Below are 25,608 nucleotides of genomic sequence, written 5' to 3'. Positions count from 1 at the left end.
TGGTAACTATTTTTGCTGTGACTGTGGGAACTGTATTTGCTTTCTTAGAGGTAAATTTTACCCTATTCTCTCTCTGTCTTCACAGGCTTCATTCACTCCATGGGGTGGGAATTGCATTTCATCCTCATGATGAGGCTGGTGAGGAGTTTGGAGGGCATGTCATACAATGAGCAGCTGAAGGAACTGAGGTTGATTACTTGGGAGTAGAGAAGGCTAAGGGGAGATCTGACTCTTCTCTACAGCTACTTGAAGTAGTAGTGAGGCCAGTGTTGGTCTCTTCTCCCAGGTAGTGACAGGATGAGAGGACATGGGCTTAAGTTTTGCCAGTGGAAGTTTAGATTGGATATTAGGAAAAATTTCTTTACTGAAAGAATGGTGAGGTGTTGAAACAGGCTGCCCAGGGAGGCCGTGGAGTTGCCAACCCTGGAGGTGTTCAAGAATTGTATAGATGAGGCACTTCAGGATACAGTTTAGTGGTTGTGATAGCCGGGTTATGGTTGGGCTCAACCATCTTAAAAGGTCTTTGCCAACCTTTATGATTCTATGACCTCTCCTGGTGACAGGAAGGTGTGTTTCACTTTTAGCTCAAGGAAGACATTTTAGACAATTGGCAACGCCTGTAGACAATTTCCTGACTGTTCCCTAGGTGACATCCTGGCCACTGTTACTTCTACAGGCACACTTATCATCCATCAGCCTCTAACAGTAGATGATTGTGCTGATTGCATCTGGCTGTGGTTGTTCATAGCTGTTGCCCAGGTTCTTACAGAAGGACCTTGCAGAGCAAGACATGAAGTTATGGCACATTTTTTTCATGAATCTGCTGTTGCTCATATTATTAAAAGCTGTCTTTTCCCCCAGCTAAATATGTTAGTAATGATGTCTGATAGGGTATGATATATAGAATTCCCACCATGTAAATCCTTTTTTGCTGGAACATTATTCCTAGCAGGTGGTTACACTGATGTTTGCCAGCATATATGTTTTTGGTGCTCTGTGCCACTTGAAAGATGCTTATGTGTCCCCTGTGCCTGGGGCCAGCTGATCCCTGATAAATGAGAGCAGTTGCAAGGTGTTCTGGGGAAGCAGACAATGCTTAATGACACCTAATACGTAAAATCTTTAGCTGTGCATCATGTCCAGGCAGTAGCAACCTCCACCGGGATGGAGTGTAGTCCTGTACTGGCTCCAGGAGAGCTGCTCTCTCTGGGCTGGCTCCAGCACTGACTATAACAATACAGAAGAAAAGAGCATCTGAGAGGGCACTTTACCCCGTTTTTCCTGAATGACTAAGGTTACTGGACTGGCTGGTGTGAGCTCCACGGTACCCATTTCAGCGGGGTGTTTATGGAGTTGTCGTTCACCTCTCCAGTCTCCCTGGGGCATGGCTAATTCCAACCAGTTCCTAGCAGAGTTTCCAAGTGTATGTTTGTGAACTACCTGATACCAGAACACCTTTTGTTTCCCATGCTATATAAGCTGTCTCTTCCTTTGGGTTCCTGTTGCCAAGTTTAAAAGCATTTCTCTGGCATCAGCTGTGGATCACTGTGGACTTCATAAGTGTGTTCATGGAGGTTTTTCTTATGCCTAAACATCTTACGTAGGCTGAAACATGCCCATAAATTTGGAGACCTGAAAATCAGTGAGTTACCACCTCTTGAGCTTCAGGAACATGCAAATAAAGCACACTGTGTGTGTGCAAGATGTTGTACATTTTCATGACAGTGCATATGTGTACCTGTGTGACTTGGCTGCAGAGATGGGTAAGATGGGTATAAGCACACAAATAGTTCAGACAGTCTTATTTCAATGAGCCTATTCATTGACATGTGTAAGGCAAATGTGCAATAATTCTGTGCTTAACCAATACCTGCATTTTTTTTTTAATGGCATTTATGTCACATCAACAGACACTCTGGATCATTCTGTTCTATTCTATTCTATTCTAATCTGTTCTATTATATTCTAATCTGTTCTATTCTAATCTGTTCTATTCTATTCATCAGTCACTTAGCTTTCAGAAGTTACTGTGCTCTGTTTCCTTTATTAATTGCCTCATTTCATAGTTTGATTTGTTGTTTTAATAAAACCACACACCACCACTTTCACATTTTGAGGGAGAAGAAAGCCCGGAGTACAGACCCCATGTGCAGTGCGAGTCTGAAGTATCAGTGCAAGTACTTTGATCAGGAGTGTTTGGGGGCTTCTTATATTGATTATGCTGAGCTGATGATGTTCAGCACTTTGTTTTCTCAGAGTACTGAAATGAAAGAAAAAAGTGAAGGTGAATTATTCAGTGCTGTCATGAATAGCTTCAACAAAATCTGCACCTTTGTGCCCAGGCATAGCTTTCCAGTTTGCATAGTCAATGCATTACACAATCAGTATCACTCACAAGTCCACTTTTAAGACTAGTAAAGCAAGTGATGTTTTTGGATGAAGATACACATTTAAGGTGTTCAAAGTATAATTTTACTCAGCAAATTCCTTCAAATTTGCATCACCCTTGAAATCTCAGACCTTCTGAGTTTCAAACAAAGAGGTTTTATTTCTGGTACTGCTTTGAAAGTTATTACATGGGCAGGAAGTAGTGTGTGGGAAAGGTATCTTTTTTCCCCCACTCTTGCATAACTCCTGAGGCTGAAACTCTTTTGCTTAACCATGCCACATTGTCCCACAAAAGCAGACCAGTAAATGAATGACTTTTGGTTTGGAATCAAACAGACCAGCAGGAAAATTTTAGGTGGGGAATTAGAAAGTCTGTGCAACTTGTACTTCACATGTCCCAAGAAAGCAAGTATGGCATGGCAAGAAAGATTTGCTGTTAGTACTTTTTAAACCACCATGGCTATTGTTAGAAAAAGCACTTTAATGGACAGAGTGATGGTTGGAATGTGTGTGAGCATAAGGTGACGTTGCAGTTCCCTTTCCTGGAGCTGGTCTTTAGCAAACTAGCAGGTGGAGGCATTGATGCTGCCAGTCTCAAAAGACAACTCCATGACCAGTTGGAGCTCTGCATGATGGGTTTGCAGATTAGAGCCAGAGAAGATTAGGGATTTTTCCTGTAATGCTTCTTATTAGCAGTTTGTTTCAAATCTCATTAATTTCATTCATTTGAAAACTCTCTTCTTAGAAATAACTGCATCTTAGAAACACTGTGGCGCCTTCAGCTGTGCAAGAATACAAGTGACATTTATTGTTATCTGCAGGACTTTTATTGCTGGTATTTGTTCAGCTTTCACCTTTGGGATTTAGCTAGATCTCAGGCTTGGTGAGCCATGGCCTGTCTTCCCCGTGGTGTCCTGGCTTTTATTCAGCAACCTGCCAGCACAGTTCAGTGCATCTGATGCTACAATACAGTGTGTTATTAACAATAGTAAATTGGTATGTGACCATGGAAACTGGATGAACTAAACACCTTATACAGCAGGGCTGGAAAATCAACTGTTATTAATCCCCAATCAGCACAGAGATTTCACATGTTTCTGTGATAACAAAAATTACAGTTTAACAGCAATTAATTGTAATGATAACATCTCTCAGCACTCAGATTTAATACTTTGAAAGGATTAAGTGTATTAATCCTATATTTATTTATTTTTCTGTTTATGCTTTTCTGTCATTCAAGTGTAATGTACACCAATGCACACAGCATGGGTAATAGGCAAGCAGAGCTGGAAGCCTTGCTGCAAGAGGAAAGCTATGATGTCGTCACCAGCACAGGAACGTGGTGGGATGGCTGGCACAACTGGAGCACTTTAATCAATGGCTCCAGATTCTTCAGGAGTGACAGGCGAGAGAGAAGGGGTGGAGGAGTGGCCCTGTATATTAGGGAGTCTCTGGATGTTATGGAAGTAGAGATTAAGGATGATCAGGTTGCGTCCCCATGGGTAAAAATGAGGGGGAAGGCCAACAAGGCTGAGGTCATGGTTGGAGTGTTACAGACCACCCAAACAGGAAGAAGAGATCGATTCATTATTCTTTAAGCAGCTGGAGGCTGCCTCAAGATCACTTGCCCTTGTTCTTGTGGGTGACTGTAACCTGCCTGGCCCCTGCTGGGAATTGAACACTACAGAGAAGAGGCAGTCTAGAGGGTTCCTAGAGTGTGTGGAGGATAGCTTCTTGTCCCAGCTGTTAGGTGAGCCAGCTGGGGCAGGGGTACAGCCACGCTGGACCTGCTGTTTGCAGATGGAGGAGGGCTGGGGGGGGATATGGTGGTCGGAGGCTGGCTGGGGTCAGTGACCATGGAATGATTATGGTGTTTTGAATATACAGTGAGACCAGGAGGGGCATCAACAAAACCTCCACACTGGACTTCCGAAGGGCAGACTTCAACTTATGTAAGGAACTAACTTGGAAAGTTCCTTGGGGAAGAGCCTTCCTTCCAGCTCCCTCTGAAGCTGTCAGCAATGTCCTTTCATTTCATTGGGAGACATATGGTTCCTTTTTTTAATTAAAATGCTCATTGCTCTCTACAACTGCCTGAAGGGAGGTTGTAGCCAGGTAGGGGTCAGTCTCTTCTCCCAGGCAACCAGCACCAGAACAAGAGGACACAGTCTCAAGTTGTGCCAGGGGAGGTTCAGGCTGGATATCAGGAAGAAGTTCTTCACAGAGAGAGTGATTGGCCATTGGAATGGGCTGCCCAGGAAGGTGGTGGAGTTGCTGTCCCTGGAGATCTTCAAGGAAAGACTGGATGAGGCACTTAGTGCCATGGTCTAGTTGATTGGATAGGGCTGGGTGATAGGCTGGACTGGATGATCTTGGAGGTCTCTTCCAACCTGGCTGATTCTATGAAATCAGATTTAAACATGTGACCAGCAAAGGTTTGGTATTTCTGTCATCTGTTCTTCTTTTTGATTGCAATGAGTTCTCAAAAAGTCATGGCTGAAACATATTGCATGGCTTTAATCTCCATGGAGAGTCTCAACCTGTGCCTCAGATGAAAATAGAGATCTCACAGCTCTCTGAAATCTCTCAGTGGGACTCCATAGGAGTACTGGCAGTTCAGTCTTCTGGCCTAGTCTTCTTAAACCTTGCTAGATTTTATAGACTCATGGAATACGTTAGGTTGGAGGAGGAGTTCATTTGGTCCTTTACACCTGCTCAAATCATGGTCAACTTGAATATTAGATCAGGTTGCTTAAGGATTTATCCTGCTGAGATTGGAATATCCCTAAGGATGGAGATCCCACAACCTTTTCTGGGGATCTAGTGTCCACACACTCCAGTAGTGGCAGCTTTCTTCTTGCTATCCCATTAAAAATTCCCTTGCTTATCTACCTCCAGCCTTTCAGCACCCTCAGCTCTCCTTTCTCTCAGGGTGGTGCATGCTGCTGTGATCATCTGACCCCACCCAGTGCCTGGCTTTGCTCTGTAAAAGATGGATTTCAGCACCTGTTTTTCTGTCCTCCTGGTGAGTCCTGGGAATGCCCATCCCATTCTGACTCATCTTTGCCTAACTGTTACAAGTTCATATTTCCAAATACCGAGACAAGGAGGATCCCAGCCTGGTCACATAGCTGGACTGTAAAAGTAGCAAATTGCTTGTAGTCTTGTGAGAACTGTTGCACTAACTGCATTGCAGAGAGAGGGGGGAGTTTTGGAAGGAGAAGAGAAATTGAAGGAAAGTCACCTCCTCCCTCCTACCCTTGTTTTTCCTCCTGCAGAAAAATGGGAATCCACTCTAAAAGTTCTTTCATTCTTCTGGGTTTGCTGAACATAGGAACAAAATAAGGTGGACCTTACATAGTGAAGTACCTGGCCTGTTTTCTGCCTGTGCCAAGCCTTGCTCTCGCCCTTGCTAATACTGCTACTCAGACAGTGGTCTGGACAAGTGTGGAAAATAACAGCAGTCTTCTCCCTCTAAAAGTGCCTGACACTTCCCTGCATTATGCTCATGATGTTTTTTCAAGGAAACTGCAAAGACCCCACAAGATTGTGTGTACTTGAAATAGTGCAGTGACCTCAAGTTTTCATTGTTCTTCTGTGGGAATGTCACAGTCAGTGTCCTGGGACAGGCCGATGAGTTTTCCATGCTCCCTCTCATTAAATGGTTTGTCTGTTACACAAAGGGGGAAAATGGCAACATGTGCAAGCCACTCATGGCAAATCAGCCATAAGGCATTTGTGTCCTTTCATGTTAAATGCTGAGAACACTGAGGTATTTTTCATGCTGTGTTTAAAAGCAGGTCTATTTGAATGCTATACTGCATGCTTATTAGGCCATAAAGTTGTTCCTTTATTCAACTGTACTTTTGCTGTAAAAATGGTTTTGTAATGTCTTTTTCTTGCATTTTGGAGAGAAGGCCTCGATCCTCTTGAACATTTCTTTCCTAATGGTCTTCACAATGTGAGTAGTTACATTGAAACCAGGGCAGATGAGGGCATCTAAAGCTGAAGATGAGTGTAGGTGTTTTGACAAGCAGGACTTCAGTGTTAAACCACTTTAATCATCCACTAGGAAGGTTGCATTTCTGTGGCTACTTTGCATTTCATACAAAGCCCCCGAAAAGTCAGCTGGTATCCTCAAGTACCAGAGAAAAATCCTGAATGGTTAATGTGTCTGAGATGGGCTGTGTGACAGGGTGGTTTCCATTGCAGGGGGCTGAGCACCATGCAGGAGATATTTACACAATTTCACCTTCCACTTTTTCTGAGGTTAAACAAGCAGTTCACATAGCTTGCAGCAGCGCAGGGAGAGCTGAGCACATACCCTCTCTAAATCTGGTTAAATAGGTCATCCTCATATTCTGAATTGGAATTAAATAAAAGGCTGAGTCCTTTCTCCAGTTTAATCTGTTAAAACCGATCACTTCTGTCTGTCATGTATTTGATGGGGGAGACTTTATACAGAAACTTTTTGCAGACGAGTATCATTCTCCTATGTGAATCTGAAGCTGGCTCTCAGGAGGCTTATTTTTGTATTGCTGACACCAAAACACCATAAACCTTCTGTAAAAATAGAGACAATGGAAGGGACCTGCCTTTCCACACTCCCTAATGCTTGGCTGCTTACTGGACATTGTTTTGTGCATCATTTTTTTGTGTGAGTGAGATTTAGTGACATCAGAGAGAAAGCAAAAGAAGTGGGTTTTGTTTTTTCCACATGCTGCATTATGTAGTTTTCCCTTTTTTCAGAGTATTTTCAGCAGTGAAAGTAGTCACATGCTGTACTGTTCATTAGAGAAGGGTAGATGTTTAATGGGATTTAGAAGCTGGTTGGTACATCCTAGTCAGAGTGAATTGCTGAACCCACCCCCGAATAGTCTCTGTGCAGCAGGTAGGAAAGCAGTGCAAGGGTTTTTCTTCTAATGAAATCACCAGCTAAATACATCAGGGAAAAAAAATCACCTTGTTGCTTTGTCATCTTTCTCACTGGCATTCGAGTTCTTTTCTAAGGCATGTTTGAGCATGTAAAAGCTTTGACATGATCTCACCATTTCTGATGGGAAAGTCACACTACTGATGTCTTTGTGTCATAAAATAGCCATAACACATACATCCTATTTGCACCAAAGCCATCAGCTGCAGTCATTCCTCCATTCTGATCTGTCATGAGATTGAAGGAAAAATTAAGGACTTGTTTGGGTTTTCTAAATTCACCTTTTTTTTTTTAAATTCACCATTTAATATTTATTTTTAAGTTCTAAGCTTCACACCCACATGTATCATGCTCTCCATGTAAGATGTGTGCAGCTTTGACTTACAGGTCCTGCCAGGCTGTCAGGAGCACACAGGAATTAAGGACCAGCTGCTGGTAGTCCCCACCCTGCCCCTGAGCATGCAGCCCTTCTTTCAATTGAGAAATTTAAGGGCCAGGAATGACCAACATTGTTCCTTTCTCAAAGTGTTACCAGGATGGGGAATGAAGGACCTCTTATGTGGTCCTGTCTGATGGACAGGAGTACATTTGAGTCCTTTTATGCAAGCCCATGCTCTGGCCTGCCTGGAACAACAGAGGTTAGAAGTCTATTGGAATGATTTCATGTTCAGTATCACTCTTTTATTACTGTCACAAGTGGTGAAGAACATGGCAGCACATGCATTCATGCTGCTTGATAAAATCTTAGTTGATTACTACATTCTGGTCCCAGCAGCTGATCTGCCCCTTGCTAAGGCATCTTTCTCGACAAAAGCTTCTGATCACCACTGGAATTTGTGACGTTATGCGTATTACTGGCTGTTTAACTCAATACCCTTGCATCTAGGAGAAAACATAGAGTGATATCCTATGCCCTGAAAACCTATAGTCATGGGAATGTTGTCCCATGACAGGAAGCTGTTTTCTCTTTGCATGGTTAAGCTAGGTTGTGATCCAGGGATTTCTGGAAGCTGGGGATATTGGATATCAGCAGAAGTGGTGTGTGCCTGGAGCAATGCTCAGCTGCTCTCTGAGTCAGTATGTTTAGCAATGTTCCATGTAGGCTGCACACTGGCTGTGTTTGTTGCTATAATGTATTTTAAGCTGGGAAAAGGACTTTCATCATGGAATTAAGCAAGGTGTCTCTGCAGGAGACAGAGCTTTTGAAACTCATCCTTAATTTGACTTAGTTGAGGTGTTAGAGGGAGTCCGCAGACATTGATAACACAGAGTACAAGCTGCCTGTTCAACAGGCTCAGTAGGTGTCTGTCCTGAGGCTGCCCAGCAGTAGTCTTAGACACTTGGTGCTCCTTTCAGCTTCCCTTTTGTGCTCTAACTTCTGTGCTCCTTTGAGAGCACCCCTTTCACTGTTTATCAGGTTGGATGCCTTTGTATCCAGGGACTGGCAGGAGCTGCTGCATACTGAAAGTTGTTTTACTGCTGCTAGGCTGGCAGCATCCTGTGCCAAACATATTTGCCATTCAGTTTGAAACAGATTCAAGGTCAGTTTGTTGAAAATGTGGTTTGACCAGTATGGAAAAGAGCAGATCGTCTTCAAGCTGCTTTTAGAACAGGCACAGGTAACCTCTGCCACAGCAGCAGTTAGTGCTGTGGTCATGTGAAAGGACCACAGCTGATAAGGCTTTCTGGCATGTGGCAACAGCAAGGGAGTCACCGGGACCCACGTTTCTCTCAGCCAGCTCCTGCAGGTTCTGCATTTTCCAGGGCAATTATTAAGGCAACTTCTCCATTATCCTGGCACAGCCCTACTGTGTTCACTCAGCAGAGCTGAGTATATGACAGGAGGAAGATTATTCTAAATGGTGACCCCCATTCCTGTTGTGCCACACTAGGGATTCAGCAGCCGGTGCCACCGGCTTTGCTCTTCAGAAAGTTAACTGCGTTTTTCTTAGGATATTTTCTATCCAGCTAGCAGAGGAAGAAATTCCTCTTCTCAAGTGAGGAAGGGTCTAGCTGTCTGCTTGTGATCCCATCCAGCCCTGGTTATGCAAATTGCAGTGTACAAACTCCAGTTTATTTACTGAACTCCTAAACAAAGTCAGCCCTTGATTTATGACAGTGCAGAGCTGGGGTTTGCCAGCCGCTGTGTGTGCGCGGTATTGTTGTGGGGCTTTCCGCATAAAGGAAATTTCCTTCCCGGTGTTGCTTCAAGATAAGTTGGATTCTCTATTATCAATACTGCTGTTAGAGCAGCTTCCGTTTTCCTGCTGCCCATGTTTTGCATGTTGTGGATTTCTCTTTACCCTTGGGAAACAAATGTTTTCACAAGCTGTAGGACACTTGGAGCTCCACCCATATCCTCCACTTTTAATTAATCTTCAGAACCTGAAACTGTGTTTTTGAAAGTATGAAGGACATTTGTCAAAGTTGATCACATGAGGTTCATAAATAGGGCTTTAGGGCCCATTACTGATGTTATGTCCTTGATGTCATCGCTCATGGATGCACCTGGCCCTTAGCACTGCATGTTCAAAGTCACCATTGTGCTCTGTGCTTTGCTGAGCTGTCGGAGTTGTTACATCTTTCTCTGCACCAAGGTTCCTTGGGTTCAATTCTGTGCGTGTTTTAACGTGAAGCCCCAGAGCAGAGAAATTCTGTTTATCAGTTTGGAAGGGCTGGTAAACGCATTGCAAAAACCTGCAGTCGTTGTGAAACACCGCTTAGAATAATCAGGAGAGGTTTTAACATGCGAGACTGAGGAGTTGGTTGGCTTTCAAAACAGGCTTGTTTTACTTTCCCACGTTGTGGGAGCACAACAGGAGTTAAGCGACACAGGGGCAAAAATGGTTGTGTCTTCTTCCGGCTGGTGTTTCCACTGCTAATATTGTCCATTAGGAATTAGAGAGCTGTGCTCTGCCTGTGCCAAGTGCATGATGAAGAGTGGCCTTCCTGGATGACTAGCCCATTAGGAGACTGAAAGAGCTGCTGTGTCTCCTTGGTGGCATTTTGCTGAGATAAGTTGCTGGTTGTCCCCAAAAGTTGGCAGTGAGCAGGAGGGGGGCTGGCTCTTTGCATTGCCACATGTTTTTCTCACGGGGCGGGAGGCTGCACCCAGGATCTCACTGCTTTTAACTGTTCTTGCTGTGAATCAGAGAGAGATGGAAAGAAAAGGAAAAGCCCTTAGTGGCTAGAGCAGTGAAGTTGCTGAGACAAGTCGAGAGCTGACAGTAGGCACAGCATGTGGAGTCATCACTGAAACCATTGTAGCTGTGGTCTCAGTAGAGTTCTGTACATTTATTTTTATCTGAGCAGGGAGGAGGCAAGCACTGCAAAGGATGGGTGGGGATCAGGTGAGAAGTGAAGGCAAGAGTGAGCGTGGGGTGGGTGTGGAGGTGAGGAGCCATAAAAACCAACCAAGCCCTTCAACCTCGTGTTGTAAACAGGAAATGGAGGACCACAGAGAGCAAGAAAGGGGAAATGGGAAGGCAGAAGGGGAGAGGCAGCAACTGTATTTAAACTAGACTGACGAAAACAACTTAATAGCACCCAGCTACCAAAGCACAGAGGGTCTCCAGCTAGAGGGGAGAGCCTGTAGGCTTTGTTCCCTTCCTCTCCCTACTGATAATTCTGTGTACTGGAGGATGCTGAAGCAACACAGAAAAAGAATCATCACTGCCCCTGAATCCCCACTGGAAGATTGTTAATAACCTTAACTTTTGAGCAAAAAGAAATTTAAAGATAGCTTCATTATGATACTTGCTAACATTTTAGTTTTACATAAGATTTTCTATCTCTAACTGGTTTGAGGATCATAGGATATTTATTTCTCTTCAGAATGAAAGTAACCACAGGGATCTCTGAATACTGTGCTTTTGTATAGAGGCTACAGTGATTAAATCAGCTGGCTGAGCTGTTGGGGGCTTGTTAAAGCTGGTGATGGGACATGGCAGATCTGTGGGAGTTTTCTTCAGAAACAGTGATTATTGCAAGGTTTGCCTTCTGTGACTCATTTTAAAGAACAAATCATGCAATCATCTAGGTTAGAAAAGACCTTTAAGATCATTGAGTCCAGGCATTAACCCAGAACTGCCAGGTTGCCACTTGTGGTGGTTTGACTCTGGCCTGGAGTTCAAGCCAATACACCACTAAACCACTAGTACCACATCTACATATCTTTTATATCCTTCCAAGTACAGGGCACTCCACCACTTCCCTGGGTAGCCTGTTCCAGGGCTTGACAGTCCTTTGGGGAAGAATTTTTCTTAATGTCCAACCTACATTTTCTGTGACACAACTTGCAGCTGTTTCCTCTTGTCCTGGTGCTTGTTCCTTTGAAGAAGAGATGTCAGCCTCCTTTCAGGGAGTTGCAGAATGCAAGAAGGTCTCCCTTGGGCCTCTTTCTCCAGGCTGAAGAATCCAGTTCCCTCAGTCACTCCTCATAAGGCTTGAGCTTCAGACCAGACCCTTAACTAGCTTCCTTGCCTGGACATGCTGTAGTACCTCAATGTCCTTCTTCTAGTGAGGGACCCAAAACTGAACACAGTATTCAAAGTGTGGTATCACAGGTGATCAGTACAGGAGTATGATCACTGCCCTAGTCCTGCTGGCCACGCTGTTCCTAATACAAGCCAGGATGCTGTTAACTTTCCTGGCCACCTGAACATGCCACTGGATCATCTTCAGCTGCCTGTTGATCAATGTCTTCAGGTGTTTGTTTGGTTTTTAACACTGGGCAGATTTGCATCCCCTCTTTCCCAAGCCTGGAGTGTTTGTGTGGTTGTTGTGACCCAAGTGCAGGACCCAGCACTTGGTCTTGTTGAACCTCATCTCATAACCCATTGATCCAGCCTGTCCAGATCCTTCCTATCTTCAAGGAGGTCAGCACTCACACCTAACTTGGTGTTATCAGCAAATTGATTGAGGGTGCCCTCAATCCCCTCATCCAGATAATTGATAAAAATTTTAAAGAGAACTGGCCCCAATACTTCAACTAAAAGGAGGGATTACTAACCACAGATACAGCATTCCCGGGAACTTGCTATAAATAGTTGATGAAATACATGTTTGTCAGTAGATACTGTATCTAAACCATGACTTGGATAGACATGTATTTCCACTAGCCAGATGCATGGGGTTTTCTGCATCGTGCAGCATTGTCAGGGTCAGAGCAGCGGGATGAGGTTTGGGTAGCTGGAAGAGCCTGTGTTGCTGCTTTTGAGAAACTGTGGTTGGCACTGAAAAGCAAGCCACAGTTATTGCTGATTTCCAGATTCACTTCCTTTATCTTAGCAATCCTCTGCTTCATACTGCAGGAGGATAAAGTTACACAAGCTGTCAATTCGGACAAAGCAAACTGCTGTTTTATCACAAACCTCACTTTTTTCATCTTTCCAAGCCCCATTTTCTTAATTTCACACTGCAGAGACAGGTAAAAGCTATTGGAAACAGGACAGTTTCAGTGTTACACGTATGGACAGCAAGAGTAAATTCAGAAAAAGATAGAAGGAACTGAAATCTTAGGGTGGGGTTTATCTGAGAGTGCAAAGAGCCACTGAAGTGCTGCTCTGTCTTCCCACTCCACTGTCAGATATCTCCTCCTTACCACTGGTCTGCTATATGACTGACTTCTTTATTTGTTTCCCAACTTTCTACCCTCATCAGCCTCAGCTTCTTTGTCATTTCTTGTCACCAAGATCAGGGTTTTGCTTCTGTCCTCAAGGTCCTGCAGGTGTGGAGGCTGTCACTGTTTGTGAACATGCTGGGATTGTACTCCCACTGTGCTGCACTGTCAGAAAGGGAGCACATCCATCTGAAAGACGGCATGCCTTGAATTGCTGGGTAGTCAGAAAGTCTCCATTGATCTGCACCATTGTTAATGTTTTCTCTGTTTCAAACTACAGAGTTTTAAGAGCTGGACATGATACATGGTTTAGGATTTAGCAATCTTCACATCTTGTTTCTGGATATGTGAACAACTTTAAAGAGACCAAGAGAGGCTTGGATACTCAGCTTTTTGGAAGAGCAGATCACTTTCACTTGTATGTCTAATTTCAGATTTGAGAGCCCAAATTTAAGCATCTGTATTTTGAAAGGTTTGGCTAGTAATAGCTCCCAGCTCAGTGAAATAGCTTTTTGCTAACAAGGAAAGGCTTCATCTAAAGCCCTTGGCAGAAGAGTTTAACCACAGAGATGTATAATATTTTCTGTCGGATAGTTCTCAGCTTGGCAGATAGGAGTTTCTGAATTAATGTGCACTGTAGCGAGCCTGTGTATTTAAGAGCTCTCAAAGGCAATGTTTTCATTTATAAACAGTTGTGAAAGGCTCTGGGAAGGAAAGGTGGAAAGAACCTATTCTTTAATGGGTTTAAATAAATGCAAGTTGTGGAAAAGTTAATTTTGGCATTGTGTAAATGTTGAATCTGCAAATGAGAAGGGAACAACGTGAGTGGGAAACTTTGGCCTCTGCTGTCTTTTGTACCTGTCTTAATCCAAAGGGACTTAAGGTACTTCTGGGGATGTGCTGTGGATTTGTGTACATATTTGAGCTGTTTGCCTATTCTTGCAGTGATGGAAGGTAACTTTTTTGTCACACCGCTGCACGGTTTGATGAGTCCCAAGTGACTTTCACATTAAAGCTGTTCAGCAGACCTTTTTGCACCTTGAGAAATCTGCTTATCGAAGCAGCAATCCGTCTACAATCTAGTTCAGACTTATTCCATAGATGCTAGCAGAGTGAAATTCCCACTGACTTCAGAACATGGCATGAAATAGGAAAAATTCTCAGGATTTTCAGTGGAAAGTCCCAATTCCTTCAGCAGTTCTGCTAAGAAGACAAGCTGTACCTTTCAGTTAATTAGATGTGTTTGAAGATGACATTCTCATCTAGGTGCATGGGTGATTTGTTTTCAGTAAAACTGTGTTATTTTCCTAACAGATGAGCGTGAGGCAGTTCAGAAGAAGACCTTCACAAAGTGGGTTAATTCCCACTTGGCACGTGTGTCATGCAGGATTACAGATCTGTACACCGACCTTCGTGATGGAAGGATGCTCATCAAACTTCTGGAAGTTCTTTCAGGGGAGAGACTTGTAAGTGTTTATTTTTGTTCCTTCTTGGGTTGTGGTTTGGTTTCAGGTGGGTTTTTGACCTTGGCTCATCTGAAGTACAGCAAAACTAAGCACTGAGGGTTCAGCACTGAAAAAGGATTTGTATGTATTAAAGGAAAGAAGTCTATTGCTTCAGCTGAATCCAGAGACCATTCAAATATCTTCAGTTGGAATCCTCACTGGTGAGATGCTATGTGCTTCTGTACTTGTTGCTTCTGAATATGATAGTGCAGAGTTCCCCAGCCCCTTAGATGGTCTTGGTAATGGTGACTTAGATGTGCTGTGTGCAGGCTGCCTGCCAGCCTGAGACCTGGAACATCCCTTCTCTCTTCCCTAGAGTATGCTGGGATATTGCAGAGGACAGCTGGTTGAAGGGGCCCAAGTCTGCTCTGGGAAGAATTGCAGTGGTTGTAGCCAGGATATTAATCCCATCCCAGGAATGCTCCTGGATGTACTTGATCTAGCTAGGATAGATAGATAAGGCTTAGATGTATTTTTGGTTGGAGGACTGTATAAAATGAGTTTTAAAAAGGGGGGCACATTCTTTGTATATGATGAGAGAGCCCCCTTGATACCAAGACACGGGAGTGGTGAATTAAGAAATTCCTGTAGTAAAACAAATGCTGCTAGAATGACAGGAAACCTGGGTGTTGGGAAGTGACTGGGTATCAGTTTTTCCTTCAGTTCCCTAAATGATGGCTGTGCTCTTAATTACCTTATTTAAAACAATCTTTTCAAAGAAATACAGGTCTTTAGCTAAGACCTAAGGCTACATGAGGTTGTGACTATGTAATCGCCTGTCATCAAGCACTCCTATTAATGGAAGCTCCATGGCTTAAGACTGGGTAATGAATTGAACATATGGCCTGTGGTGTAATGTCTGTGCAGGCAAGGGAGGGAGATTTCCAAAGGCATCTCTGAGGGTCAGGAAACTCTGATGTGCATTAAAAGTACCCTGTGTACTGGAGGTGGATGGGGATAACTAATCTTAGTGCTTGTTAACTACAGTTTGCCCAATTAGTCTCTCTGTATACCAAATCATTTACTTGAGTGAGGTATTAGGAGTCATACATTCACTGCAGGTAGTAGATGCTATTCATACAGGAGTAACTGGGCCCAACATGCCCCAGTGCTTGAAGATTCAGGCAGCAGCTGTGCCACCTCTGTATGAATCTCCATTCATGCCTGCTAAGATCTGACTTTCAGAGTCAGATGGCAGCTGTGAAGCTCAGGCCAGTCATGTGACTCCTGCTGCATGATTCATTTACATTTTTCACTCCAGGTTTTGGAAAATGCAAATAGAGCTTAGGCAACTGCTGGGGTGGGGAGAATGCAGGAGTCACCTGGTCAGATTGCTAGATCTGCGCTTGCATCATCTTTTGTGTATCACCTTGGCAGCTGCCTGCACCACCACAGATCCTTTCCTGTAGCTTCCTTATCTCAGAACGGAGGACAGCAGTCTCTGTTTGTCTCAGTACATTCCACCACACCTTCCTCTGCAAACAAGGATGCAGATAACAAAATGCACCAAACCTTCAAACAATTACACAGGCACAAAACTATTCCAGGAGGATCAGCATGTAGCATCCACTTCCTGGTGTTCTCCAGCCTTTTGGAACTTATTTTGGCTGGCATCGATTAGGTTATGACATCTCCATGATCCCTAAGCGGGAATCTAAAGGGCAGAAAGCTTAAAGTCAAGACAAGAAACATCAAATGGTAAGAAACCAACAAACAAATGCTGAAACTATCCTAGAGAATGATTTTAGGATGGAGTGTTTGCTGATGCTGTAGAAGAAATGGAAATTGGTTTCTGACTTTTGAAATGGGGATTCAGATTCTGAAGCTGGAGCCACATGCTTGTGGAGCAGTCTGGGATTTAGGATACTACTCAGGGAAGCAGGACTGCTCTTTGCTCCCTGTAAGACCTCATTTGCAGAAACCCTGCATTTTTCAAAAGTTTGTTGTAATTATTGGTGATGAAAACCCAGAGACCTTGAATATGTGTAGGAGAAACTCAAAATGAGAGCATCCAATAAGGGCAACATCTTCATCTTCCTGTCTGCTCATCTTTATTCCTAATTCCAATGTTTAGTCCAGCCCTTACTACCTTAGGTCTTCCATACAGCACAGTGTGTGAAAAGAAAGTGGTGGCATGCAGTAGTCTCCCTGAGCAAAGCAGAAAAGAATCTGGCCAGTATGAAAAGACAGTTGTAATTGTGTGTGCACTCACTGTTGACCACCTTCTCCCAAAGAAAAAATAAAGCTGGGAATTGTTTTCAGCATAAAATCAAGCATTTAGCTTAGCTTCTTCCATAATTGTATAAAGGATTAGTAAGTTCCCTATAATTCCTGGATGCTCAAAGGTCAAACTGTTTAAGCAGATTCCCTGTTGTGAGTTCTGTCACATTTTCTGTGGAAAAGGGAAGATTTTTGACGATAATGTGCATGCAAGGACTCAGAGTTTCAGTAAGTACAATAAGCAGTACATCCAGCGTGCTTTATTTCCCTCTGGTTAGTATCTGAATCTGTCAGCCTAGCAAAGGTGGAGGTTGCACTTCTCCCTCTGTCATCTGGAGACTGTGCAGGGTTGCAAGCACAGGGTGGGTTAAACTGTGCAGAGGGACAGAAGAATGGAACCTTCTACCCTGTGGTCCAGTTTACCAGCACTCCTGGGTAATGGATGGATCCATCAAAGGATCCTGGATTGTCCCCACTGTCAGCAAGGGATCACTGCGTGGTGCAGTCAACCATGTTCCTTTACTCTTGATCCCACTCCTGCTGTAGTTCTTCACCCTATGAAGATGCATTTGGGGTGCGTGGTACGTGCATAGAGGGTGTAAATGCAGTTTGTGCTGTAATCCTTACTTGCAGAACAAAGTTGCTTTCATTTTACTCAGGCTTACAACAGACTTGTTTGTGTTATTAGTATATTAATGTTTTTTTCATTTGCACTGGCCCTTCTTTTCCTGTAAAGAAATTGTTACATTAATTCTATTTATCCTACTTCAACTCACCAGCTTTATTTACCTTCCAGTTAATAAATGAATGTACTAGGCAGAAAAAAGGAAGGAAGGAAGCAGGCAAAATACTTACAAGAGCAAATGAAAATGCGTGTGTGGCACTCAGGCCTAGGACACTGGCATGTCCATCATGGGTTTGATGTGCTACCTTTATCCTTGTGCAAATGCTCTGGAAGATGCAAGGAGCACACCTGCTGGTCTGAAGTGTTAACAAGCCTTTTTTATGTTCCTTCCATCTACAACAATGCATGTTTTTCTGCTCCCTTTTTCCTTCTAGCCTAAACCAACCAAGGGAAGGATGCGCATCCATTGCCTGGAGAATGTTGATAAAGCCCTCCAGTTCCTGAAAGAGCAAAGAGTGCACCTGGAAAACATGGGATCTCATGATATTGTGGATGGGAATCACAGGCTGACACTTGGCCTTATTTGGACTATTATCCTAAGATTCCAGGTAAGGATACATACATACACAGGTGCACACAAATCTGAGCATTCTGTGTTTGTTTATAGCATACTAATTGTGCTTCAGCTAAAAAGGACCAGAAAGTGCTTTTGTAGAAAGGATAATGATTTTATATAACAAATATAGAAAGTACAATATTTTCTATATACATTTGTATGTAATGTATAATGATAGTACATGTAAATTTATATCTAATAAATATATGAACTACAGTAAATTTATTGAACATTTATTACTATGTTAGCTATTATAATTTATATCACAGAATGTGATAACAAGTAACATAGTAATAAATATTCAATAACTTTAACATCCTCTTAATGTTGGTGTTGCTCAGTGTTTCCTATCTGCCTTTCAGTGACAGCAGTGGAACTTCACTGAAGCTACAATATTGTTTTTAAGAACCAATAAATAACTCTGTCCATAAAAAGAGAGCTACTTCTCCGTATAAAGTAGATCGCGGTTTCTTGTTGGGTTTCTTTTCCCTTTATTTTGTGTGTCTTACTTCCCATTTTAAAAACTGGCTAACAGTCTAGAATCTGGAATATATAGTCATGGTACTACTAAGGGCAGATACTGTTTCTTCCAAACTTGAAGTTCCAACACTGTGAAACTTCTTGTTAGAAAGAAACTTTTTGCTTGCGGATCCCCTCAAGAGGACCCCAGCCTGCTGCACCCCTTTGGCTTCTGGATGTGCTCAGGAGGAGACACTTCACTAGGATAAACTGTAATGCTGTGTGTGCAAGGTTTGCCTCAACATGTGGAAATGAACTGTCTCATGAAGTTTAAGCTGTTTGTTAGTGGACTAAGCAAAGACTAATCTTCCAGTAAAATAAAGGCAAATTAAACTTTCTTTTGACATGAATGCTCTTAAATGAGGAAGAGCATTCATCTGCTTCACCCTGCCTGCCTGTTGTAGTAGATGTTTCTTGTATTCTGATATAATTCCTTTTACCTTTTAAAAAAGGCAAACAGTGTGTTTTCTCAGAGAGGTGTTTGAATTTTCTCTGTTCCTTTTAGATCCAAGATATCAGTGTCGAAACTGAGGACAATAAGGAAAAGAAATCTGCTAAAGATGCTTTGCTTTTATGGTGCCAGATGAAGACAGCTGGGTGAGTGTGGATTAAGTGATTCTCTCTAAAGCTCTTACAGCATTTTGACTTTTCATTGAAATAATTTTAAATGGGCAAACACATATCTCTCCTTAAGTGGATTTGACCTGAAGAAGTAGATTGATGGTTGCCAGTCAGAAAGTTCTGAATTTATTGCATGAATGCTGTGTGATAAATGTATCAGTCTGATAATCCACAAATACACAGTAATACACTGGGAAAATCATACTTCAGATGCTTGCCACCAGTGTTTCACTTGGAAATATTTCCAAAATGTCTTTCTCTGACAGTAACCTTCTTGCATAATTAAATAGCCACTTGCAGAGATCAGTATGTTCCCCCCATGAAACTTGCAGGGTACCCAGATCACCAAATTAATTCCGCCTCTGTTGTGCCCACAGGGCACAAAGGTGGCTGTCACATGTGCTCTGTTTGAAAGTCAGGCCGTGAGGAGGCTCAGTCCTTGAAGATGCATTGTGACAGACATTTTCAAAGAAAACTTTGTCACTGCTCCTATGACTCCTGCAGCCACCAGAAAAGATTTTGTTCCTCTCTGTTCCTCCAGTTCTTCCTACTCTTCTGAGTACCTGAAAATAATACTTTCCAGAAGCTAAATCAGGAGCAAGCCTTAGACTTGCGGGGATTTGAAACCTCACAGGCTGCAGGTTTGCCCAGCAATTAAAAAGCTGTAGTTTCAAATGATTATTTTGTAGTTCATTTATAGCCTGTCTCTGGAGTGGATATCAGTTCTGAGGGGTTTGAAAGAGTAAATAAATGGCACTTACTTCTAGTGTCAGTCGCTGATGAAAGGACAGTCATAATGGTAGATCATGTATCACAGATGGTAATAGCTCACCCATAGGTCTGCAATAAATGTGTCACTCTTGCAGCCAACTTTTAATGCCAGAGTGTGCAGAGCTACAGCAGGGATGCTGTGCTGATTGCTCTCGCTTTGTTTTATTTTGCCAGTTACCCCAATGTCAACATTCACAACTTCACAACAAGCTGGAGGGATGGGATGGCTTTCAATGCACTAATACACAAGCACAGGTATGTCTGGGTAAATGTCTTCATGGGTTTTGAAAGCTTGGGCTCTTGTAGCATGCAGTGGGATTTACAGTTACCTTGCAGCTTAACTTTAAAATCTGTGGAGAGGAGAAAGCTTTGCTTTAGAGCATTAAGGCTCTTGCAGTCACTGTGAGCTCATCTGGGCAACAGGTTCTCACATCACAAGTCAAAACAGGTTGTATTTGGTTTCAAGAGCATAAATTATATGCAAAATTGTTTTGGTTTGTGACTGACCAGGTTGGAAGAAAACTTGTGTCTCATTGAGTAACTGATGATTGAGTCTGGTCACCTAGAATTTGGGAGTGGGACAGAACACACAACAGCAGCCTGAAGGGGAAAGAAATCCCTGCAGAGGGATCACAAAATTGGGTGCTAAACTGACCTGGCTTGAGGATGCTGCTCATTGGCAAGCTCACGTGAAGTTACTGAAATGCCTTGCACACTCATGTGGGCATGAGGAGAGAGTCTGTAACCCAACTTCATACCTTTCTTCTCCAGGGTCACCTTTACCACTGTTAATCTGTGCTTCATTTTTTGCCATGGGCAAGGTTCTGCCATGGCATGTGCTAGGCATTACTTCATTCCTTTAATACTGCCCTTGAAAGGCCCAGGACTGCTGGGCAAGTGAAACCTTGGCAGCATGAGGGGCCAGGTTTTCTGAGGGTAGCAGATTTTTGTTCTTTTGAGGGCAGCTGCACTGTGCTTTGGGAAATCTAAAGAATTTTCCATCCTGTCTAGGCCTGATCTGATTGATTTTGACAAGCTGAAGAAATCAAATGCACACTACAATCTGCAGAATGCTTTTAACCTAGCAGAGCAACACCTTGGTCTTACAAAGCTCCTGGACCCTGAGGGTAAGAATTCCTGCAGTTTCAGCACTTCATGGCTCTTTGTGGGCTCTTTTTTCCCCACCCCTCCTTGTCTCAGGGCACAGTTTTGTGATCAATTTTTGTGCTAAAGAGCAGTTGGATGCTTCTGACTCACCTGGTTATACAGCCAGAGAGAGAAACAGGAAATGTAAGATGTCTTCTGCAGAGGAGTGAGCAGCAGTAGCATGAGAGCCCTTAATCCTGTGTTTAATTTCCCCCTTCTGACAAGATCACAGGACTGTGTACATTAAATCGCTCCTGTTAGAGGCATCATTCTGATCTACTCTGAGAAACGCTTTCTCTGAGATGGAAAATGAGTGATGTGCACTTCAGCAAATACTTAGCAGCTTCTTTTGCAGCCTGTCAGTGAGCTTCGGCCTGTGCTGCTGAGAGTGTGTGTGCTTGTGCGTATTGAAAGGCGTGTGCACAGTGCTAGGACAAGAAACTTTCCTGTCTCTGGACAAATAGTGTGTTTGGCAAGTTTCTTCTTGCTTATTTTCCAGAGCCTCAGCATTGCTGCAGGGATGGAAATAATTTGTTTTCCTTCTGTATCTCTCAGAGGATTTGCCTGGACAGACATACTTGAATTCCCCTCTCCAAATGCTGATACAGCTTCAATGGTCTCAAGTAACTGCAGTTCTACCAACTCACACAGATGCTAGAGAAGTTCTTTGGCTGTGCACAAGCTGGGGCAGTCTGGAGCCTGACACTTAAGACTCAAAGGCCCCTCCCTAGCCCACAGACTTGCGGTCTAACCATAGTCCACTCTTAATACGAAGGGATAAAGCAGCACTTCTTTTAGTGACAAAGTTCAGTACTGCACAACACCAAGTAATCCAGAACCAGTCCAAAGCCACTCAATTACTTCCGATTAGGACATAAATCTTAGGAAGTGAACTGCCCCTGAACCCATTGCTCTGACTCTTAAACCCATCCCTGTGGTGTAATTAGCTGTGTTGTTTTAACTCTTGCACCCTCAGTGTGCTAAGATAACTCTTTGCTTTGCAGATATCAGTGTTGATCATCCCGACGAGAAGTCAATCATCACCTATGTGGTGACATACTACCACTACTTCTCCAAGATGAAAGCTTTGGCTGTTGAAGGAAAACGCATTGGAAAGGTTTGCAAGTTCAGAAAGTTCTGATTTTTCCCTCTCTTAGGTGTCAGTTTTTTAGGAGTCCACTTTAGGTAGATTTTAGTTTTGCCTTCGAACGTGCTTTGAATGGTAAATATTCCCATCTGAATGTGAGGAGCAGCTAATTTCCAGCTGCCTCATAGTAGAAAACTTTTGGCCTTTGTTTTATGTTTACTTGTTAATTTTGCATCATTGCTGCTCTTCCTTTCTCATTAACTGCTTCTCACTCTCTGGATCCTCTGTCCCTTCTGGAGCCCAGGAAAGTCCTCAGTTAAAAATTATGCAGTCACTCTCTGCACTTTGACAGAGTTGCCCCCATCTCTACAGCTGGCAGACTGAACATGAATCCCTGTGTGAGCCTCAGCTCTGTCCCTGTTACCTCTGTTTGGATCATGGGAATTTGCTGCTGAAAAATGCAACCCCCCTCATTCCCCAGGCATCCCAGCCCCTGTGGTGCTCAGGAGTGAGTGGTCTGATTCATAAGTCAGGTCTCCCAACAGCTTCTTTGATGTAGCTTGTTAGATTTGAATGAGTCTGCAGAGCACTGTTGTTGTTACTCGTGTTACGTTGTGCTGCTCGTTGCAGGTGCTTGACAATGCCATCGAAACAGAGAAAATGATTGAAAAGTATGAGTCGCTGGCTTCTGACCTGCTGGAGTGGATCGAGCAAACCATTATCATCCTCAACAACCGCAAATTTGCCAACTCCCTTGTTGGTGTGCAGCAGCAGCTGCAGGCATTCAACACGTACCGCACAGTAGAGAAGCCACCCAAGTAATTCTAATCTTGGCTTAACCTAACAGCGGTCTTGGTTTGTTTAGGCAGCTATTGATGGGTTTATGCATCCAAACACATCTGAGTAATTGTAATCTTGCTTTAAGAATGTGCTTTTCTGAACAAACCCAGACATCACATTTCTAATTGGCACACACTGTTTGCTTTATGCTATGTAATGTGCAGATAAGAAGTGTGTGGCCTGCAGGATCTCAGCCTCCTGGAAGCTGTCAGTTCACTGAAATGCCTACCTTATAATGGGAGTGGTAACAACATGCTACATTAGTAATTGCACTGGTCATGCTTGCTAGCAGTGTACAATACCAGTACACTGCTATTAAAAGAGCCTTAGTGCATATCAAAAATCGAGTGGGAGTGTGTCTGGCCTTGTAAAACACGGCTCTGCTTACTAAAACTGATAGAACCCAAACTGCTCAACTTGTTTCTGGAAAGTTTCTTTTAGCATTATGATATCAGATCTGTTTGTTATTTCTGACTAATATGAGTTGTAATGGGCAATAATCACAATCCAAACCATTACAGAGCAGCCAGACATCTTATAAATAGTGGTCTGTTCCCTAGTGCCCATGGAGTTTATTTCCCAGGCACACAACTCAGGGAAAACAGTGGGAAGAAAGTGTTGGCTGTGCTGGGCTTTAAATAAAACTTCCAGTTCTTGAGTTGATGGAGTTAACTAGGACAGCACATGTAGTAGCATTAAAAATGGCAGTCTTCTGTCCCCTCAAGGGGATTTGAATCTGAAAACACAGACAACTGATTTCTGTGAAGTTTCTTTTGCTGCTTGACCCAACTGGTTCTAGGGGATGTTTGAACCATTTTAATTGCTTCCAGCTTTCGCACAAGATGAAGGTGTTTATCTGAATTGTCCATTTGTAGTGTTAATATTTTAAGGAAGTGCTTTAGTAGCAGTGAAAGCTTCATTGTAACCCAATTGTTTTGCAAAATGTTGTTTAGATTTACAGAAAAAGGAAACCTAGAAGTGCTGCTTTTTACTATCCAAAGCAAAATGAGAGCCAACAATCAGAAAGTATACATGCCAAGGGAGGGCAAACTCATCTCTGACATTAACAAGGTAAGCTGAGCCAGCTTGTCCCATGTGACTCAGGATTTTGTTGTTTTCTTTCTGTCTCTCGGTATGCTTGAAAGAAACACATTTGCTATCCCAGCCTTGACACGGGGCACCAAAAGGGCTCTGTGAGGTGGAGTCACCTTGTCTTACAGCTCAGATCCACTGCCCTGAACCAAATCCCTGGCTGTCCTCAGCATCTGTAAGACATTCTACTGGAAAAAAGCTCAGTCATTCTGGTTCTGAAGGTAGTAGTGGTGCCTTGTTCCTTGGAGCTCCTGGATATTAAGAGTTAATTAACAGAAAGCAGCAACAGTATCTAGGTATTGCAGCCCTCTGTTTGTCCCACTGCCCGCATCATGGGAGAGTGAAGGAAGCACCATGACCAGTCTTGTGGGCTCTCTGTCAGGGTCTCTGCAGCTATTTTTTGTGCTGGTGCAGCTGGCAGAAGAGCAGCAGAGCTGACAAGATCTCTCGAGGGTAATAAACAATGTAAAACTGGGACCTTTCCTCACTTGTCTTTGATCATGCTTGGCATTCCCAGAGCAGCTCTTGTGGGTTTCTGTAGTAATCCTGCACTGCTTTCACACTAAGCTCTGTACCTGTGAATACCTAAAATACTTGGCTTTCAGGCAGTTTCACATCTGTTAGGATTTAGAAGGATCTGGAGTAGTTTGTGTTTAATTGTGGGTATTTTTGTTGTTTGTAAGATCTGAGAAGTGATTAGCTCACTTTTGACATACTTTGGAGACTTTGTGTTGTTCATGTCATGCACATGAATGACTTAGCTTTGGAAGGAAGAAGGGACTTGGGTGCACTAAAAGTAATTAACTTCTCCAGTTGTTTTCCAAAGTGGACATAAGAAAGAACAGTTGTGTTATGTTGATTTTGGAGGTGAGAGGGCATGAATCCCTAATTCTTGTTTCCTAAAGGAGGAAGATGGAATCCACTTTGTTGGGAGTAGCATGCAGAAGACTTTTAAAAAACAAATAATCTTACATAGTTAAACCAAGTTAGGCTTTGTTGGAGGGAAAAACCAAATAAACTCAAGAGAATACATCTGAGATAAACAGGTCTTATACACCTTGCTCAGAAAACAATTGAATTAGAACACATTTTAAGGCACGTGCTTATATTAGCAGCCAAGGTGTAACGGCCAGCCAATAGAAATAAACAAGCCAGTCTGATGAAACTTGACTGCAGTTCCTTAAGTCTTGATTTCATGCAAAGAACACTTATGATTTATCATAACCATACAAGAATGTGTGTTTAAGAGATATGTGTATTTTGTCCACATCTTCAGGCCTGGGAAAGACTGGAAAAAGCTGAACATGAAAGAGAACTGGCACTGCGAAATGAGCTCATCAGACAAGAGAAACTGGAACAACTTGCACGCAGATTTGATCGCAAGGCAGCTATGAGAGAAACTTGGCTGAGTGAAAATCAACGTCTTGTTTCTCAGGTGCTGCTTTCAGAGATTGTCTGTGTGACTAAAATGATTCCCAGGAGTAATTACAGGATGCAGTTCTGGCAAAGAGAACATTCCTTCCCCTATGCCTCATGTTTTACTGTCCAGTGTAGTCCTGATGGCCACCATGATTCTGCTAGTAAATGTCATCTCTGATTTTATCAGTAGCTCTCTGGTTATCAGA

At 43.0% G+C, this 25,608-nt stretch overlaps 1 protein-coding gene across 4 annotated transcripts in view; it reads left to right on the top strand.

Annotated features, from left to right (window-relative positions):
• The window catches only part of SPTBN1 (spectrin beta, non-erythrocytic 1), a 131,629-nt gene that overhangs the window by 65,847 nt on the left and 40,174 nt on the right, over window positions 1-25,608 (top strand). For all 4 annotated transcript variants that reach the window (XM_068153320.1, XM_068153321.1, XM_068153322.1 and 1 more), the window contains 9 exons: window positions 14,256-14,407; window positions 17,726-17,899; window positions 18,932-19,023; window positions 19,993-20,073; window positions 20,830-20,945; window positions 21,969-22,081; window positions 22,682-22,869; window positions 23,845-23,962; window positions 25,260-25,418. In XM_068153320.1, coding sequence (XP_068009421.1) covers window positions 14,256-14,407; window positions 17,726-17,899; window positions 18,932-19,023; window positions 19,993-20,073; window positions 20,830-20,945; window positions 21,969-22,081; window positions 22,682-22,869; window positions 23,845-23,962; window positions 25,260-25,418 — 1,193 coding nt within the window. The remainder of the gene's footprint in view (window positions 1-14,255; window positions 14,408-17,725; window positions 17,900-18,931; window positions 19,024-19,992; window positions 20,074-20,829; window positions 20,946-21,968; window positions 22,082-22,681; window positions 22,870-23,844; window positions 23,963-25,259; window positions 25,419-25,608) is intronic.

This window comes from Melanerpes formicivorus, unplaced genomic scaffold (genome assembly GCF_026170545.1).
Source record: "Melanerpes formicivorus ecotype bairdi unplaced genomic scaffold, bMelFor1.0.p_v2 SCAF_25, whole genome shotgun sequence".
NCBI classification, from domain to species: domain Eukaryota; kingdom Metazoa; phylum Chordata; class Aves; order Piciformes; family Picidae; genus Melanerpes; species Melanerpes formicivorus.
Note: the sequence above shows the minus strand (reverse complement) of the source record. Positions and strands in the feature narration are given on the sequence as shown.